The sequence below is a fragment of the Octopus sinensis genome, linkage group LG7 (assembly GCF_006345805.1).
Source record: "Octopus sinensis linkage group LG7, ASM634580v1, whole genome shotgun sequence".
Lineage (NCBI taxonomy): Eukaryota > Metazoa > Mollusca > Cephalopoda > Octopoda > Octopodidae > Octopus > Octopus sinensis.
The window spans coordinates 101,231,530-101,251,627 of NC_043003.1; the positions used below are offsets into that span (position 1 = coordinate 101,231,530).

The window sequence follows — 20,098 nt, forward strand, 5'->3', positions numbered from 1 at the left end:
TCCATACAGGGGTTTTTTTCAATGGCGGCCCATTTTCGCGGGGTTCCACTATTTCCCTTCTCTCTCTCCCTCTTTTACGTTGTCTGCCATCCCCCCTCTTCCTTTGCTAAGAGCATTTTTAAGCCAGCCCGTCATATTCCCGTGTCAGGCCGAAGAACGAAATGTTCCCAAGATAAGAGAGTCTTTCTAATCTAATGTTGTGGTTGAGCTGTTTATTATTTATTATTATTACTATTATTAGTAGTATTAGTATTGTCCCTTTGATCCTCGGTCGAAAATTTGCTTATTATTATTATTAGTATTATTATTATTATTATTATTACTATTTTCAGCTTCGCCTTGTATTGCATATTATTTCTCCATACAGGGGTTTTTTTTCAATGGCGGCCCATTTTCGCGGGGTTCCACTATTTCCCTTCTCTCTCTCCTCTTTACGTTGTCTGCCATCCCCCCTCTTCCTTTGCTAAGAGCATTTTTAAGCCAGCCCGTCATATTCCCGTGTCAGGCCGAAGAACGAAATGTTCCCAAGATAAGAGAGTCTTTCTAATCTAATGTTGTGGTTGAGCTGTTTATTATTTATTATTATTACTATTATTAGTAGTATTAGTATTGTCCCTTTGATCCTCGGTCGAAAATTTGCTATTATTATTATTTATTATTATTATTATATTATTACTATTTTCAGCTTCGCCTTGTATTGCATATTATTTCTCCATACAGGGGTTTTTTCAATGGCGGCCCATTTTCGCGGGGTTCCACTATTTCCCTTCTCTCTCTCCCTCTTTTACGTTGTCTGCCATCCCCCCTCTTCCTTTGCTAAGAGCATTTTTAAGCCAGCCCGTCATATTCCCGTGTCAGGCGAAGAACGAAATGTTCCCAGATAAGAGAGTCTTTCTAATCTAATGTTGTGGTTGAGCTGTTTATTATTTATTATTATTACTATTATTAGTAGTATTAGTATTGTCCCTTTGATCCTCGGTCGAAAATTTGCTTATTATTATTATTAGTATTATTATTATTATTATTATTACTATTTTCAGCTTCGCCTTGTATTGCATATTATTTCTCCATACAGGGGTTTTTTCAATGGCGGCCCATTTTCGCGGGGTTCCACTATTTCCTTCTCTCTCTCCCTCTTTTACGTTGTCTGCCATCCCCCCCTTCCTTTGCTAAGAGCATTTTTAAGCCACCCGTCATATTCCCGTGTCAGGCCGAAGAAAAACGAAATGTTCCCAAGATAAGAGAGTCTTTCTAATCTAATGTTGTGGTTGAGCTGTTTATTATTTATTATTATTACTATTATTAGTAGTATTAGTATTGTCCCTTTGATCCTCGGTCGAAAATTTGCTTATTATTATTATTAGTATTATTATTTATTATTATACTATTTTCAGCTTCGCCTTGTATTGCATATTATTTCTCCATACAGGGGTTTTTTTCAATGGCGGCCCATTTTCGCGGGTTCCACTATTTCCCTTCTCTCTTCCTCTCTCTCTCCCTTTTTACTTGTCTGCCATCCCCCCTCTCCTTTGCTAAGAGCATTTTTAAGCCAGCCCGTCATATTCCCGTGTCAGGCCGAAGAACGAAATGTTCCCAAGATAAGAGAGTCTTTCTAATCTAATGTTTGGTTGAGCTGTTTATTATTTATTATTATTACTATTATTAGTAGTATTAGTATTGTCCCTTTGATCCTCGGTCGAAAATTTGCTTATTATTATTATTAGTATTATTATTTTATATTATTACTATTTTCAGCTTCGCCTTGTATTGCATATTATTTCTCCATACAGGGGTTTTTTCAATGGCGGCCCATTTTCGCGGGGTTCCACTATTTCCCTTCTCTCTCTCCCTCTTTTACGTTGTCTGCCATCCCCCCTCTTCCTTGCTAAGAGCATTTTTAAGCGCAGCCCGTCATATTCCCGTGTCAGGCCGAAGAACGAAATGTTCCCAAGATAAGAGAGTCTTTCTAATCTAATGTTGTGGTTGAGCTGTTTATTATTTATTATTATTACTATTATTAGTAGTATTAGTATTGTCCCTTTGATCCTCGGTCGAAAATTTGCTTATTATTATTATTAGTATTATTATTATTATTATTATTACTATTTTCAGCTTCGCCTTGTATTGCATATTATTTCTCCATACAGGGGTTTTTTCAATGGCGGCCCATTTTCGCGGGGTTCCACTATTTCCCTTCTCTCTCTCCCTCTTTTGTCTGCCATCCCCCCTCTTCCTTTGCTAAGAGCATTTTTAAGCCAGCCCGTCATATTCCCGTGTCAGGCCGAAGAACGAAATGTTCCCAAGATAAGAGAGTCTTTCTAATCTAATGTTGTGGTTGAGCTGTTATTATTATTATTTTATTATTCTATTATTAGTAGTATTAGTATTGTCCCTTTGATCCTCGGTCGAAAATTTGCTTATTATTATTATTAGTATTATTATTATTATTATTATTATTACTATTTTCAGCTTCGCCTTGTATTGCATATTATTTCTCCATACAGGGGTTTTTTCAATGGCGGCCCATTTTCGCGGGGTTCCACTATTTCCCTTCTCTCTCTCCCTCTTTTACGTTGTCTGCCATCCCCCCTCTTCCTTTGCTAAGAGCATTTTTAAGCCAGCCCGTCATATTCCCGTGTCAGGCCGAAGAACGAAATGTTCCCAAGATAAGAGTCTTTCTAATCTAATGTTGTGGTTGAGCTGTTTATTATTTATTATTATTACTATTATTAGTAGTATTAGTATTGTCCCTTTGATCCTCGGTCGAAAATTTGCTTATTATTATTATTAGTATTATTATTATTATTATTATTACTATTTTCAGCTTCGCCTTGTATTGCATATTATTTCTCCATACAGGGGTTTTTTCAATGGCGCCCATTTTCGCGGGGTCCACTATTTCCCTTCTCTCTCCCTCTTTTACGTTGTCTGCCATCCCCCCTCTTCCTTTGCTAAGAGCATTTTTAAGCCAGCCCGTCATATTCCCGTGTCAGGCCGAAGAACGAAATGTTCCCAAGATAAGAGAGTCTTTCTAATCTAATGTTGTGGTTGAGCTGTTTATTATTTATTATATTACTATTATTAGTAGTATTAGTATTGTCCCTTTGATCCTCGGTCGAAAATTTGCTTATTATTATTATTAGTATTATTATTATTATTATTATTACTATTTTCAGCTTCGCCTTGTATTGCATATTATTTCTCCATACAGGGGTTTTTCAATGGCGGCCCATTTTCGCGGGGTTCCACTATTTCCCTTCTCTCTCTCTCCCTCTTTTACGTTTCTGCCATCCCCCCTCTTCCTTTGCTAAGAGCATTTTTAAGCCAGCCCGTCATATTCCCGTGTCAGGCCGAAGAACGAAATGTTCCCAAGATAAAGAGTCTTTCTAATCTAATGTTGTGGTTGAGCTGTTTATTATTATTATTATTACTATTATTAGTAGTATTAGTATTGTCCCTTTGATCCTCGGTCGAAAATTTGCTTATTATTATTATTAGTATTATTATTATTATTATTATTACTATTTTCAGCTTCGCCTTGTATTGCATATTATTTCTCCATACAGGGGTTTTTTCAATGGCGGCCCATTTTCGCGGGGTTCCACTATTTCCCTTCTCTCTCTCCCTCTTTTACGTTGTCTGCCATCCCCCCTCTTCCTTTGCTAAGAGCATTTTTAAGCCAGCCCGTCATATTCCCGTGTCAGGCCGAAGAACGAAATGTTCCCAAGATAAGAGAGTCTTTCTAATCTAATGTTGTGGTTGAGCTGGTTTATTATTTATTATATTACTATTATTAGTAGTATTAGTATTGTCCCTTTGATCCTCGGTCGAAAATTTGCTTATTATTATTATTAGTATTATTATTATTATTATTATTACTATTTTCAGCTTCGCCTTGTATTGCATATTATTTCTCCATACAGGGGTTTTTCAATGGCGGCCCATTTTCGCGGGGTTCCACTATTTCCCTTCTCTCTCTCCCTCTTTTACGTTGTCTGCCATCCCCCCTCTTCCTTTGCTAAGAGCATTTTTAAGCCAGCCCGTCATATTCCCGTGCACCCGCCCTTGCCCACCCCCACCACCATACCGGATATCTCTATATTTTTGCTCCATCTATACCGGATGTCGCTTCTCCCACCACCATTATAGGTGTCTACTCTTCGAACCCCCCTCTTCAATACGCTATTTCACCATGCATTACCCCTCTTTGATATCCTACGTTCTACTTGCCTAGAACCTGTCATCATTTCTCTGAACCACCCCTCCCCACTGGTGCTCCCCTATATTCCCCCCCCCCCACATAAAAAGCACCATCTGAACGTAGCCGATGCCAGACCCCTCTGGCACCTGTGCAGGTGGCACGTAAAAAACACCCACTACACTCGCGGAGTGGTTGGCGTTAGGAAGGGCATCCAGCTGTAGAAACACTGCCAGACTAGACTGGAGCCTAGGGCAGTCCCGAGCTCCCCAGACCCCGGTCGAAACCGTCCAACCCGTGCTAGCGCGGAAAACGGACGTTAAACGATGATGATGATGATGATGATGATATATATATATATATATATATATATACAGGACAAATATATATATACATATTTTCTTTTACTCTTTTACTTGTTTCGGCTATGCGGCAGTAGTCATGCTGGAGCACGATCATGGAAAAGCTAGCAGAGTGGAGTTTCGATCTACAGACTTCTGAGCTACCCAGTATGTGAACATTAATACTGACTGTACACTATTCTGAATACATGTGCATTTGTCCTTCTAAACTAAGTTTGTTGTGACAAAAATATATACCAAAGTACATATAAAAAAACAGGTAAATCCTCAGCACAGTATGATATATGCTATATATTATGTTATAAGTTGTATATCATTGTACCAGTGAATTTTGCATCCTACTAACTCATATGGACAGACCATACAGTCCTAGACTACCTACACAAATAAGACCTATTAACTATCCATATAATTCCATTTTATACAATACGTATCAACATTATTGTTGAATATTATAAGTACAATTATAGACTGTTCCTCCAGTTGTATGTAAAATCCATTTAATTCCATTTTATGCAATATGTATCATGATTATTGTCTGTTTATATATGTCACCATGGGAGTTTGTGTGTCACTGATGTGTGCTAATGCGAAAATACAGCTATGTATATGCACATATAAATATATTTGCATGGATGTGTGCCCGGAACAGTAAATATTTAGAGACTTCATGAGGTGTTATTACATACCTGGAATATAGACATCTACACATGGGCCCCTATGTGTAAATATATTTGTGGATGCACAGAGATAAATACTTATGAATGGTCTATATGTAAATACTTATATATGGGGCCCTGTATGTGAATGTATATATATGCATATGGAGATATGTGCATGTATCTGTATATGTATGTAAATACTTGTAAATGTAAATATTTGTAAATATATGTATGAGTGTGCGTCTATGCATATATATATAAATACTTGTGTAAGTGTGAGTGTGTCTGCGAAACCATCCCCTAACATGCTGGTCTAGTCATCCGTAACTGATTGTAGAATTTGCTGCGTAGCAAGGAGTTAGACACTATTTATCTGCTTACTCTAATGCAAACATCTTGGTTATTTATGACCACATTAAATGATACTCCCTTGGTGGCATGAGTGAGTGTGTGTATGTCTATATACATCTATATATATATGTGTTCATGTCAATGAACACATATATATCCTTCTTCCTTTTAACATTCAATTCATATTCTTTGGCAGGTTTTATTCTTTAACCTTCGTTATTTTAATTTATGTTCTATATTCACTGTCAACTGTAACCAGACCCATTTGTAGGTTATAACCCCCAAATTATTCTACCCTCTGTCAGTGAACACATACTATATATTCTTTTTTTTTCTTTTATTTGTTTCAAACATTTGACTGTGGCCATGCTGGAGCACTGCCATTAGTCAAACAAATCAACCCCAGGGTTTATTCTTTGTAAGTTACAGGGACGTAAACACACCAGCATCAGTTGTCAAGTGATGGTGGAGGACACACACAGACACACAACCATATAACCATATCCACACAAACACACACAACAGGCCTCTTTCAGTTTCAGTTTATCAAATCCACTACAAGGTTTTGGTTGGCCCAAGGCTATAGTAGAAGACACTTACCCAAGGTGCCATGCAATGAGACTGAACCCGGAACCATGTGGTTGGTAAACAAGCTACTTAATACACAGCCATTTATTTATATATATAAATTTAATTTATCATTTTTTTCAAGTTTACCATGTTTTTATTTTTTATTTACTAGTATTTGATTAATTTGAAGTATCAAAAATTCTGTAGTAAGTGTGTTTCTGTGTATTAATGCATGCATGGGAATTTATTTCATTTAGTTAACAACTAAATGAAATAAATTTCATTTCTTAGTTTTCTTCAAAGACAGTTTCAGTATTTCATCCTGTTTTACCTTTATGATACACCTACTTCTTTCTAGTTTCCTTTATAGTACACCTGTCTTATGAGTATTAAGTTCAACTAATAGAAAATCTAGTATTCTGCACAATTCTTCTCTATTAAAATTTTATTGTATATTCATTGAATATTAGCTAATAACTAATTTTCTATACTGATGTATTAACAAACTTTAAATAATGTTGTATTTTGTTGAATTTATCTGTAATTAAATTTGCTTTGAGACAAAAATTATGAAATAGATTTGATTGAAAACATTTTGTTAAATATGTTCCCAAAATTACATATGTTGATAAATAAAAAAGTTAGAACTGTTTTATAAAACTGGTCTAAATTCATGATTATTTGAGAATTTAATTGAAACACATAAAGGGTGTATTTTGGTTAGAAATATAATAACAAAAGGGATAAATTTTCCAAAATATTTTTCCTTAATGAACTTTCTAAAGTCACATAACACATAAGACATTACAGAAAAATTTCTGTAGTGCTGAAACTTTCAAAATTATTCCTTCTTTAAAAATAGAGTGTAGCATTAGAAGACAGATACATAATTGAAAAATTCAAACCAAAGTTAAATGGAAATTATTATTATTAGAACTTATAGCTGCATTTATCAACTTGCTTAATTATTTCAACATTTTATTCAGTACTATTAAAGTATACACATACATATATTCACTGTTGTAATTTCAGTTGTCTAAAACCATTTTTTATTATGAAATTATAACTTTGTTTCAAAGTATAAAAATAAAATCACTATGAGGATGACAGTCCTTTGTAGAAAAAGACAGTGAAAATAGATTCTATAGGTTCTCTCTGATCAGCTCAGAGCTTTGGCATTATTTGATAGTTTATGGTAATAATTAGTGAATTAATAAAAACAGCGAAAAGCTTTATTAATTTGATTGCTGAATATTCTTCCAGTTTTATGAAAATTAAACTTGGTAAGAAACTTACCCCATTTCCTTGTGATTTTACTACTCTACCCTGACCAGGAGTATTGTCAGAATTATGGGATGGATAATCATTGTCGAACTGCCAAGTCAATTCATTTTCTTGACTATTGCACAGTTGATGAATATCCTGAATGTAAAAATTAAAAATGGGGGTGATGAGAATATTACAAAAATACTTTAAATGCTTGAAATAAAATGACTGAAAAAAAGTCAAATATAATAACCAGAGAGAATACTAACACAGCTATTTCAAACATGTGTGGTTTTAAATTTACTTTTTTATTATTGTTTATAGTAAATATTTACCAAAAGTCTTTCTTCATTCACAAATTTTAATATTATTAACCATAAAGGAAAAATGAATATAACAGCAATAAATTTTAATAACCTATAAGGCTACCAAAATCCTATGACATCTGTTCAAAATATAAATCAAATTCCTTGCCTAACATACCAAAGAAAATATTAAAGCAGTTGGATGTTTTTCTTTTTTTTTAATATAGTTACTTTTGGAAGTAAATGAAAATAGCAACAATTTTCAGACCAATGAAAAATATTTCTCCTACTGTCATGAACAAATGGATGAAAGTAATTCAAATCAGTTCTGACTCCTTATAAAAAATGATATGTTATCTCCATACAAGGAGATATTTTAAGTTAATAAAAACTAAAGAGGAATGCCATGAGTGTATCTTACAGAATATTCCATCAGAACTTGGAGTATTATCTTCATTTAACATCCCCTTTCCATGCTGGTATGGGTTGGATGATTAGACTAAGTACTGGTGAGCTGGGAGGTTGCACCAAGGTTCAATCTGATTTGGCAAGGTTTCTACAGCTGGATGCCCTTCCTAACGCCAACCACTCCAAGAGTGTAGAGGGTGCTTTTTACATGCCACTGGCATGTGAGCCAGCCAGGCAGCACTGGCATTGACCACGCTCAAATGGTGCTTTGCACATGCCAGTGGCACGAGTGCTAGTCAAGTGGAAGTGGCATCAACCATGCTCAAATGGTGTCTTTTATGTACCACTAGCACAGGTAGCAGGCAGGTAGCACTGGCATCGGCCAACCTCGAATGATGCTTTTCACATTCCACCAGCATGGGTGTCAGTCAAGTGGCACTGGCATTGGCCACACTCAAATGGTATATGTTACTTTCCACCAGCACAGGTGCCAGTTAGGTGCCATTAGCATTGGTCATGACTACGATTTCATTCAGTTTATCAGGTCTTCACAGGCATGCCATATCGCCAACAATTGACGGCTGCTTCTAAATGGACCAGTTATGTGACACTGGCATCAGTTACGACTACAATCTCACTTGGCTTGCCAGGTCTTCTCAAGCACAGCATATCTCCAAAGATCTCGATCATCTGTCATTGCCTCAGTGAGGCCCAACATTTGAAGGTCATGCTTCACCACCTCATCTCATGTCTTCCTGGGTCTGCCTCTTCCACAGGTTCCCACCACTGTTAGAGTGTGACACTTCTTCACACAGCTGTCCTCATCCATACACATCACATCAGCCTCTCTTGCACACCACGTCTGATGCTTCTTATGTCCAACTTTTCTCTCAGAGTGCTCACACTGTTGTGTATGCACACTGACATTATACAGCCAATGGAGCATACGAGCTTCATTTCTTTCAAGCCTAGGCATGTCCTCAGCAGTCACAGCCCATGTTTCACTACCGTGTAGCGTGACTGTTCAGACACAGGCACCATACAGTCTACCTTTCAGTCTGAACGAGAGGCTCTTTGTTACCAGCAGAGATAGGAGCTCTCTGAACTTTGCCCATGCTATTCTTATTCTAGCAGCTACACTCTTAGAACATCCACCCCAGCTACTGACTTGGTCACCTAGGTAACGGAAGCTATCAATTACTTCTAGTTTTTCCCTCTGGCATATGATAGAACCTGTTTTCTGTACATTTTTTATGTTTATTGCACCTGTGCATCTCCCACACACAAAAACTATCTTCCCAGCTAACCTTCTTTTGTAATTGTTGCACGTCTCATGTGTCTATAGCTTACACCAAATACATCTTATGGAATTTCTACTTATGCCTTTTCTACAGATCAAGTAGTGCCATCTACATGAAGAGATTTGTGATTTGTCCACCTTCCTGGTTACTAAGACTTTGGTTTTTACTAGATTAATTCTAAGGCCCTTCAATTCTAGACCTTGCGTTCTACACTTGGAACTTCTCTAGTTCTGGTAGTGACTCAACAATTAGAGCAAGGTCATCAGCATAGAGGAGCTCCCTAGGGCAGCCTGTCTTGAATTCCTCTGTTATGATGAATAAGAGGGGGCTGAAGACTGATCCTTAATGAACCCCTACTTGTACCCTGAATTCTTCACTATACTTACTGCCAACCCTCACCTTACTGACAGCATCCCTGTACATAGCTTGTACAGCTCTCACCAACCATTCAGCTATCCGTAGTTTCTGCATTAACCACCAGATAAGGGACCGAAGGACCCTATCAAAGGCTTTCTCCATGTCAACAAAAGCCAAGTGCAGAGGCTTATCCTTGGCTAGGAATTTCTCCTGCAGCTGTCTTATCAGAAATATAGTACCAGTGGTTGAAACCTCAGTAATTATTTCTATCTAAGGTGTCACCTTTACTTTTGTAGCAGTTGACTATGGTGCTGCTACACCAGTCATTGGGTATGACTCCTTCATGTATCACCTGGTTAACTATAAGGTGACTAGACTATAGCCTACACTGCTAGATATTTTAAGCATCTCAGCAGTGATTCCTGATGGACTGGGGGCTTTCCTTGTCTTTATACCCTTAATTGCTTTATCTACCAAGATAGTCAATTCAGATAGCTAGTTTCTCTGCTGGGTCAACATTTGGCAGACTCTCTTTTTCCCATTCATTCTCTTTATTTAGCAACCTTTCATAGTGGCGTCTCCAAGTCTCTCTCTTTGCAGTATCATTAAATGCAAATATGAACCGAGTATTTCAGCAATTGGAAAGAAAAGGTAGGAAATATTGGTGAAAATGAAAGAAGGATTTCAGTAAAGTGCAGAATAAAGGATTTTGGTGAAGAGTTGAATAATGTGTAAACTATACCCAGAGTAAGAGCTGACTAAGAAGATATTTAAAACAAACTGATGATGAGAATAATAATGATAATTATGCAGATGAAGAGAATAGTTAAATGCTGGTGACAAACTACCCAATGATAAATGATGATTAAACTCTGCTCATTCTATAAAAGATATTTAATTTCTTTCTTGTAGAATATAAAAGCTGAGTCCTAATGTAATCAGTAGGAAATGTTGAAAGAAAGATTGAATCTACCATGCTAACACACAAACAATATGTACAAGTGAAAGCTGAATTCTGAAAGCAATCCGAAACTCTTCTTCCTTCAAGCAGATTTTGCAATCAAATAAGTGTAACTTTGTATTCCCCCATCTGGGTGTTTGGAATTACTATGGATATGTCACTTAGGATTGCATGTTAGAATCCAAAACAGCAATGCATTGTGAGGTCCCAATGAAGACATAAGGCAAGTCTACAAATCACAACGCAGACACTGAGGACAGTGTCAAAGCCCTGAGAAGTTACCAGTAGCAACAAACTCAATCTCTCTCTCTCTCTTTCTCTCTCTCTCTCTCTCTCTCTCCTCTCTCTCTCTCTCACTATCTCTCTCTCAAAGCATTACAGAATAAATATTTAAAAGGACAGTAAATATATAAGTGAATTCACTTCTGGAGTGTCTCACTTTGCCAGATGCATGTGTCTGAGAAAGAAGGGAGTAAAGGTGAAGTTGGAACCCCGGAAGTAGTCAATATTAATGTAGTGGAATATGTGAAGATCATTATCATCATCAATATGAATAATAGACTTTTTTTAAACTGAATAATGTAATCAATTATATAAATAAGTCATTACAATGTTTTATCAATTAAAATGTTACAAAAATTGGAGTAAGAAAAACTGGAACAAAGAAAGATCTATCTTGAATACTGAGGTGAGGTTTATTTTGCATTCAAAACTAGATGATAGAGGAAAAAGTAGTCCAAATTAAAGTAAATTCTGCCAACTTGAGTATTATTTTTTTTTTAAATTCTGTAGTTTACCAGAGGAGAAAAGAGAATGTCACCAAGCTAGGGAAGAGCAGCTGGTATTGACAGGTTTATTAACTTGTCAATACCTTGTATAAAGCTGTCTTCCTCTTCACTGAAGCCCCACTCCATTGAAGGGTCTTGCCTCGTGAGTTACTGGGTGACTTCACTAGTGCAGGTGCCACAAAAAGTACCCAATATACGATAACTCATTGTCAGTACTGTACATTAAGGTACTGAGTTACCTTCTGGTTGGTTATCTCATATGAATGTCTGCAGTGGAATGGAATCAGCTGATGGAACCTAAGACTTATAGCAGTCAATGGATTAGTTCTAACATCCATGAACTAAACTTCATTACAGTTTCTGCTGACCCAATTTCACTGAAAAAGTTTGGATTGACCTGAGACAATGGTAGAAAACACTCGTCCAGTACCGAAAGCAAAACTACCTAATTGTAAAGTAAACTTAATCATATGGTCTTACTCCATTCAACACAAATATACCCTGCTTGATAATGAAATAAATATTGACTTTTAAACAGCATATAGAACCATTTTTAAGAATCTGAACAGATCTCAAAATTTCATTTCAATAAAAAAAAACAAATAAAACTGATCACTATAGAAGGTATTGGACTAATTTGTGATATTGCTGGTTAAAACAGTATGATATTACTGACCTCAGCTGGAGGGAAATACTTGTAAATATCATCAACAGGATGAGGAGAGTCACTTTCTTGATCCATTGAATAGGTTTGGTAATCTATGTCATTTCTTGTAAAAAGACTTTCTGATTTGGCCAGAACAGAATTATCTGAAACAACACACATTCATTACAATAGTCAAATGGAGACATTGATTAATACACCCTAACATTCTCACTACCATCTCTTTTCAGTCTTTCTAGCTGGAGTACTCATGTATCTCCTCTACAGCAAAACACTGGTTCCTATCCCTTTATCATGCTTTATTAACCTGGTATTGACAGGTTTATTAACTTGTCAATACCTTGTATAAAGCTGTCTTCCTCTTCACTGAAGCCCCACTCCATTGAAGGGTCTTGCCTCATGAGTTACTGGGTGACTTCACTAGTGCAGGTGCCACAAAAAGTACCCAATATACTCAGTAAAGTGGTTGGCATGAGGAAGGGCATCAAGCCATAGAGACTATGCCAAAGTCAACAAAGCTCTAGAAAGACCTTCATCAGATCCTGTTGAACTATCCAACCCATGACAAGTAGAGAAGATGGCTGCTAAATGATGATGATGAGTAATATATATATTATTATAATATATATAATATTATACAGTAATATATACCTATAATATCATAAAGTAATGTATACATATAAGTAATATTATACAACAAAAAATAATTATTGTTTTAAAAGTGAGACACATTTATCTTTATACAGGAAATGTAGAGTAGGAAAAAAGTTCTTGGGGAATTGAATCAAGATCATGCCTGGTTTTATCTTCAACATTTCCTTTCATTTCTTTTGTTTTGGACTGTGGTCATTTACATCAAACTGTTGTACATATATTTACGAACTGGTAATTGTTTAATGACTTCAGAAAGACAAAACAGACCTGAACAGAATTTGAACTGAGAACACAGGATCATAGTCAACTATTACAAGGTATTTTCTTTAATGCTCTAACAATTCTGCTATTAACAAAACTCAATTTACAAAGTAAAAAGATTTTCTTCACAGTGTTGCAACTACTAAACTGTGGTAATCAGGTGCAATGTAATGTTGATCCAGGTTAAGAAAAAAAAATATTTGGTAGTCAATGACTGTAAGGCATTGAAGAAAGTCCCATATGGCATTTAGTAACAGCCATTTAAGTTCAAGTCCTACCTAGGTCAGCTTTACTTTTAATTCTTTCAAAGTCATTTAAAATGTGTGCAAATCAATGAACTATACCCCACTGGGGGTGGTATACCATTATGGTTATATTTCTTTGAGTGAAACTAGTAAAAAAATAACATTAAACTAAAACATCACTTCAAAGTTTTTACCTATTCCAGTCTATTTAACTGACCATAGGTAAGAAACAGTATTATTACTTCACAGTTCAGTAGTTAGCACTAAGCATAAACCATAGCAAAACAATGGTAAAGCAATGACAAACCAATTAAACATCTCCAATTAAAGAATCATCACATCTATAGTAATTTAGAAAAAATGATTTTCCAAAAATAGTTATATAAAAGAAAGTTTGCCCGCTTTGTGGAAAACCTGAAGATACTTACCCCAAACACTATTGCCATTTGAAGTCATGTAACCACTTGGATCATAAATATCATCTCTTTCATGGAGAAAAGGCTATAAAATTAAACAAATATATATGAATAGATACAAATACATACACTATAATACAGTAATTTCCCTTTGTATAACGATATTTTTTCATAGCGTTTTTCAGATGGCCAGATAACCGAAGAGATGGTGTTGTGGATTTCCCACTTTGGCATCTGAAATTCAGAGTTTTATCTTGACTATTGAGTAATTGTAACATATTATTTTACAGATAAATTTCCTCTATTTACATAATATTGAGGTTTCTTTCTTTCTTTTGTTATCTTACTGTTTTTACCAATATATATATATATATATATATATAGGGAGATGTACTCGCATAGCAAGTAATTTGATCTGAGATCGTGCGCTGAAACGAAAACAATTGCAGCATGGAAGGTGTTTATAAGCCATTTAAGAAACACACAAAAGCCGTTCGATTCACTTCAACATTTAAGTTTAATTTGTCAAAATATTTTCGTCGCTAAAATCTGCGACCTGTTCACTGACAAAGATCCGTGCTGCATCTGAGAAAGTAACAGTTAGTTCGTCATATATATGTACGTATGTATGTGTGTATGTATGCATACATGTGTGTATGTATGCATACATGTGTGTATGTATGCATACATGTGTGTATGTATGTACGTATGCATGTACGTACATACGCCTGTGTATGCATGTATGTATGTATGTATGTATATATGTATGTGTGTGTATATACACGCACATACACTCTATAAACATAAAGCTATAAACCTGTAGCGATGGATAGATGTAGAGTGACCACTCATCACAATAATATCAAATTTCAATCCCCTCCCCCCCCGGCCCGAAGCCTGGAACTGATTTACGACCCTTACTCCCAAAACTATACCCTAAAACCTATTATCAGATATTTATCTCTATATCACAGAACTTTTGTTTTACTATTGTGCGTATGTATGTATGTATGTGCGTATGTATGTATGTATGTGTTTATGTACATACGTACGCATGTGCATATATATGTATACGCGCACGTATGCATGTGCCCATGTATGTGTGTGCGTACATGTACGTGCGTATGTACGTGTGTATGCCCATAGGTATGTATGTATGTTTGTACTCATGTGCTACGTATGTATGAGAGTGTCTAGGAGAATGGGCAGACGTTTCTGTGAGAGTGCATACATGTGTATGTGTATGTGAACGTATGTCCGTGTACTGGCATGTGTCCGTCCAAGTTGTGTACATGACTGTTACTTTGTTGAAGGTTGTATACATATTCACATATATGTTTGTATAGACGCACACACATATATATATGTGTGGGTGTGTGTTTGTTCCTCTCATCACTGTCTAACTGTGAATGGATACAACGCCTAAGTGCAACTGTACGTATCAAACAACGTACGCTCATACTGTTATATATAACTGCACATACGCATTGCAACCTGTATGTAAGGACTACAAGTAAACGAGAGAGAGAGAGAGGGGTGGTTATAGAATAGTCCTTCTGAATGGGATCTGGATGTTACTCCATTCGGACTTTCGGTTGAGAGTAGGCTTGTATTCTTGTATACAAACAGCTTCTGTGACCTGTCTCAACATTGCATCGGTAGGATGTGTTGATAGGATGTTCAACTTAAGTTTCCCTAAGGATCCCTTGTGGCATTCTACAGCATGTTGGTAGAAGATGGAGTTTGGCTTCCTTTCAATGTAGTTGTCCAGGTGTTCTTTGAACCTATCATTGATGCTTCTAGAAGTCTCACCTATGTATGACTCTGGGTTAGTCGCACAAGCTCCCTCCTGGCACTTAATCTGGTATACAGTGCCCTTGGTTTTACAATTTACATGTGGATTTGTCGAACATACTGCACAATTACTTTGAGAGGTGATTCTATCAAATGGATATGATCTGCATAATGCCGATATGATAGTCCTACCTGTCTTTTCTACAACTTTAATTTTTAGGCCCGTAGTGCGCAAGATTTTCTTGAATGCCTTACTTAGCTCGTTCTTAGGTGTGGCGTCAACGAACATTACTCCATGAAATCTCCTGTTATCGTACCAAGTAACGTTTCTCATCCTTTTGTTGGTGTCCCTCTCTAACCTATTCCAGAACTTGTTGTGGTATAGGGGGCATATACCGTTTTCGTCGTTCCTTAGAATGCGTTCGAATCTAGCTTTCGCTCTTTTGTACACCCTGACTCTATCGTCTTGTGTGTATCCGGAGCGTTGCATTCGGAATATGTAGTGCTGGATGTGTTGCCGTTCTTGTGGTTGGCATAGTGATATCCCTATACCCCTCCATCGATGTAGACTTTGCTGTCGATAAATGTATAGAAATAGTTAGTGAGAGTGGTATGATATTTAAGAATGTGGATGTATATGAACTAGGGCTCTTCCTGGCCCTGACATGTACCAATGAATACCTGTCGCGCAATAACCTTCTATATGCTTGTCCCACCCGTAACAAACGTGGTAGACCACCTACCATTACCTCAGCATACAGGAAGACTCACTATGAGCGCTGGCAGGGATGGACAAAGCCGGACTACCCACCTTCAAGTGCACACGACATTAGAACCACCATCGCACATGCTATCGGTGTCAGCCTGAGATTTACGCTAAAAACACATATTTTAAAATTTGACAACAAACTGTATAGGCAAACGAAAGGCGGTGCTATTGGAGTGGGGATCGCCGGTGACGTTGCAATCCTCTTCATGGTATGGTGGGACAAACATTTTAAACAGTGCCTAGCAAACCGTAACATCCACTTGGCTATGTACTCTCGTTACGTCGACGACATTAACCTTGTTGTGAAATATAATAGACACAGTTATGGGCCCTCTACCAAGTGAAGAACAGGTGATGACATGTATACAACACATAGCTGACTCTATCCACAGCAGTATAAAATTTACCATAGACTACCCCTCTAAACACCCCAGTAAACAATTACCCGTCCAAGATACTGAGCTATGGATGGAAGATGCTATGGTTAATGGAACCATTAAACCCTGTATACTCCACTCACACTATCAGAAACCGATGGCTAATCCACTAGTAATCCGTAGTGACTCAGCTATGTCGGATACTGCCAAACTCAACATCCTAGTGGCAGACTTAATTAGAGTAATGAGGAATGTATCACCACTATGCCAACCACAAGAACGACAACAACACATCCAGCACTACATATTCCGAATGCAACACTCCGGATACACACAAGACGATAGAGTCAGGGTGTACAAAAGAGCGAAAGCTAGATTCGAACGCATTCTAAGGAACGACGAAAATGGTATATGCCCCCTATACCGCAACAAGTTCTGGAATAGGTTAGAGAGGGACACCAACAAAAGGATGAGAAACGTTACTTGGTACGATAACAGATTTCACGGAGTAATGTTCGTTGACGCCACACCTAAGAACGAGCTAAGTAAGGCATTCAAGAAAATCCTGCGCATTACGGGCCTAAAAATTAAAGTTGTAGAAAAGACAGGTAGGACTATCAAATCAGCATTATGCAGATCATATCCATTTGATAGAATCACCTGTCAAAGTAATTGTGCAGTATGTTCGACAAATCCACATGTAAATTGTAAAACCAAGGGCACTGTATACCAGATTAAGTGCCAGGAGGGAGCTTGTGCGACTAACCCAGATCATACATAGGTGAGACTTCTAGAAGCATCAATGATAGGTTCAAAGAACATCTGGACAACTACATTGAAAGGAAGCCAAACTCCATCTTCTACCAACATGCTGTAGAATGCCACAAGGGATCCTTAGGGAAACTTAAGTTGAACATCCTATCAACACATCCCACCGATGCAATGTTGAGACAGGTCACAGAAGCTGTTTGTATACAAGAATACAAACCTACTCTCAACCGAAAGTCCGAATGGAGTAACATCCAGATCCCATTCAGAAGGACTATTCTATAACCACCCCTCTCTCTCTCTCTCGTTTACTTGTAGTCCTTACATACAGGTTGCAATGCGTATGTGCAGTTATATATAACAATATGAGCGTACGTTGTTTGATACGTAGTTGCACTTAGGCGCTGTGTCCATTCAGTTAGACGGTGATGAGAGGAACAAACACACACCCACACATATATATGTGTGTGCGTCTATACAAACATATATGTGAATATGTATACAACCTTCAACAAAGTAACAGTCATGTACACAACTTGGACGGACACATGCCAGTACACGGACATACGTTCACATACACATACACACACTCTCACAGACACGTCTGCCCATTCTCCTAGACACTCACATACATACGTAGCACATGAGTACAAACATACATACATACATACATGCATACACAGGCGTATGTACGTACATGCATACATACATACATACACACATGTATGCATACATACACACATACATACATACATACATATATATGACGAACTAACTGTTACTTTCTCAGATGCAGCACGGATTTTTGTCAGTGAACAGGTCGCGGATTTTAGCGACGAAAATATTTTGACAAATTAAACTTAAATGTTGAAGTGAATCGAACGGCTTTTGTGTGTTTCTTAAATGGCTTATAAACACCTTCCACGCTGCAATTGTTATATATATATATATATATATATACTTAATAAAAGATTTCAGCAAAGATTTGCTTTACCACATACCGAAGTTTAGAAATAGCAGCCAAAAATCTTAGCTATTTCTTCTACTTTAAAAAGGGACTCCTAGAGAAACCAAAATACTTGAAAATAATTCACACAGGTAGAGAGTAAAGCAACGAAAATCAATCAATATCTGGTCATCCATGGATGCGCGTTTCAGAATTAGGTTTTGCATAAAGAATATAAAATTATACTTTACTAACTATTTTCTTCATCAGCATGGCATTCCACAATAATTCGAGGGTACTAGAATAGTTGAATATATCTCTCCACCTTTTATTAAGTATTACTTAAGTTTACCGTGAAATGGTCCTTTTTCATACGGAATTCTACTTGGTGAAATTATTGATTACTTCTTAATTAATTAATTTTACCCTTTGTTATAATATATATATATATATATATATATATATATATATATATATATTCACATGAATATATTATACCTATATACAAATAAAAAGTCTTTTCACAACAGACTTTAAAATAGAATGTAGTTTATTTTAAAATCATTAATAATTAAAGAAATTCTGCTTCTTTTCAATGCTACTATACAATAAAAACATTGAGTACATCACATGAAGATGACCAATTTAATGCATGAAGTCAGTATCAGAACTGACTCTAATATTAAATTTTACAATAGATCAGGACACTATTCCAGACAACTGTTGACTTTGCCAGTGTCTAAGTAAGAAATATAGCTGAAAAAGGGGAATAACTGAGAAAAATTGATTTTTTAAAAATATCTTTAAGTGATAAAAACACATTATTAGGTTTAGTTCAATATAAATAAAGGTCTCTTTCCTATTTAGCAGATATCTGAGTAGAATAGCAAAACCTTTTCACAATAAAAACTTCAAATCTCACATGTTCAAAAAGACAGAAGGTAAAAACAAAGACCCTAAAGCTCTAGTATTAGTATTACAGCATTTGACAGGGGTACAATCATGTAATACAACCCTAACCTCAATATAAAAGTAACAGATTAACAGTTGGAGATCAAGTTATACTGAGCATGTGTACATAAGAGCAATAATGGAAGTATGAAAACAAAAGGGTATGAAAAAGGAAAGATACAAACAGATAAACAGCTTGAATATTCATGTTTTGTATGAAATTTGATAAAAATGTTCTCACTCTCACACATAAATATCTATCTATACTATAATGGAGAAAGCTGCTTATATTAGGTATGTAACAATTACTAAAAGTACTAAAAGAAAGCAATTATTAAAGGAAAAATTTTTATAAATTCATGTTCTAAGAAATTTCCTATAATTTCGATTTCTCAAGTTCCTTGAATTTTTTAACTCCAATTTCTCGCAAATTTAAATATTCATTGCATTCACTGCGGAGTATTCCATTTTCATTTACAAAGTCTCTCACTTTCTCTTTTAAGTTTTAATTTGCTATTTAGAAAACCGATAGTTTATTCTTTTAATGTAGACATAATTTATAAACATCATTTATTGAATGAAAATTTTTTAAAACACCTGTATAATTTTTGAATGCGGGATAGCTGTGAGAAGAGCCAAGAAAGTTGGGTAATTACTATTAGAAGACAAGGAGCCAAAAAAAGTTTCTAACAAGTGCTTGAAACTTGCACCTTATTCACCATTT

At 36.3% G+C, this 20,098-nt stretch overlaps 1 protein-coding gene across 6 annotated transcripts in view; it reads right to left on the reverse strand.

Annotated features, from left to right (window-relative positions):
* Positions 1-20,098, reverse strand: part of LOC115214039 (vasculin) — a 202,954-nt gene that overhangs the window by 66,595 nt on the left and 116,261 nt on the right. For 5 of the 6 annotated variants that reach the window (XM_036505022.1, XM_036505019.1, XM_036505018.1 and 2 more), the window contains 3 exons: positions 13,782-13,854; positions 12,206-12,339; positions 7,440-7,565 (listed from right to left, as the gene is read on the reverse strand). In XM_036505022.1, coding sequence (XP_036360915.1) covers positions 7,440-7,565; positions 12,206-12,339; positions 13,782-13,854 — 333 coding nt within the window. The remainder of the gene's footprint in view (positions 1-7,439; positions 7,566-12,205; positions 12,340-13,781; positions 13,855-20,098) is intronic. The other variant, XM_036505020.1, reaches the window with a different exon arrangement.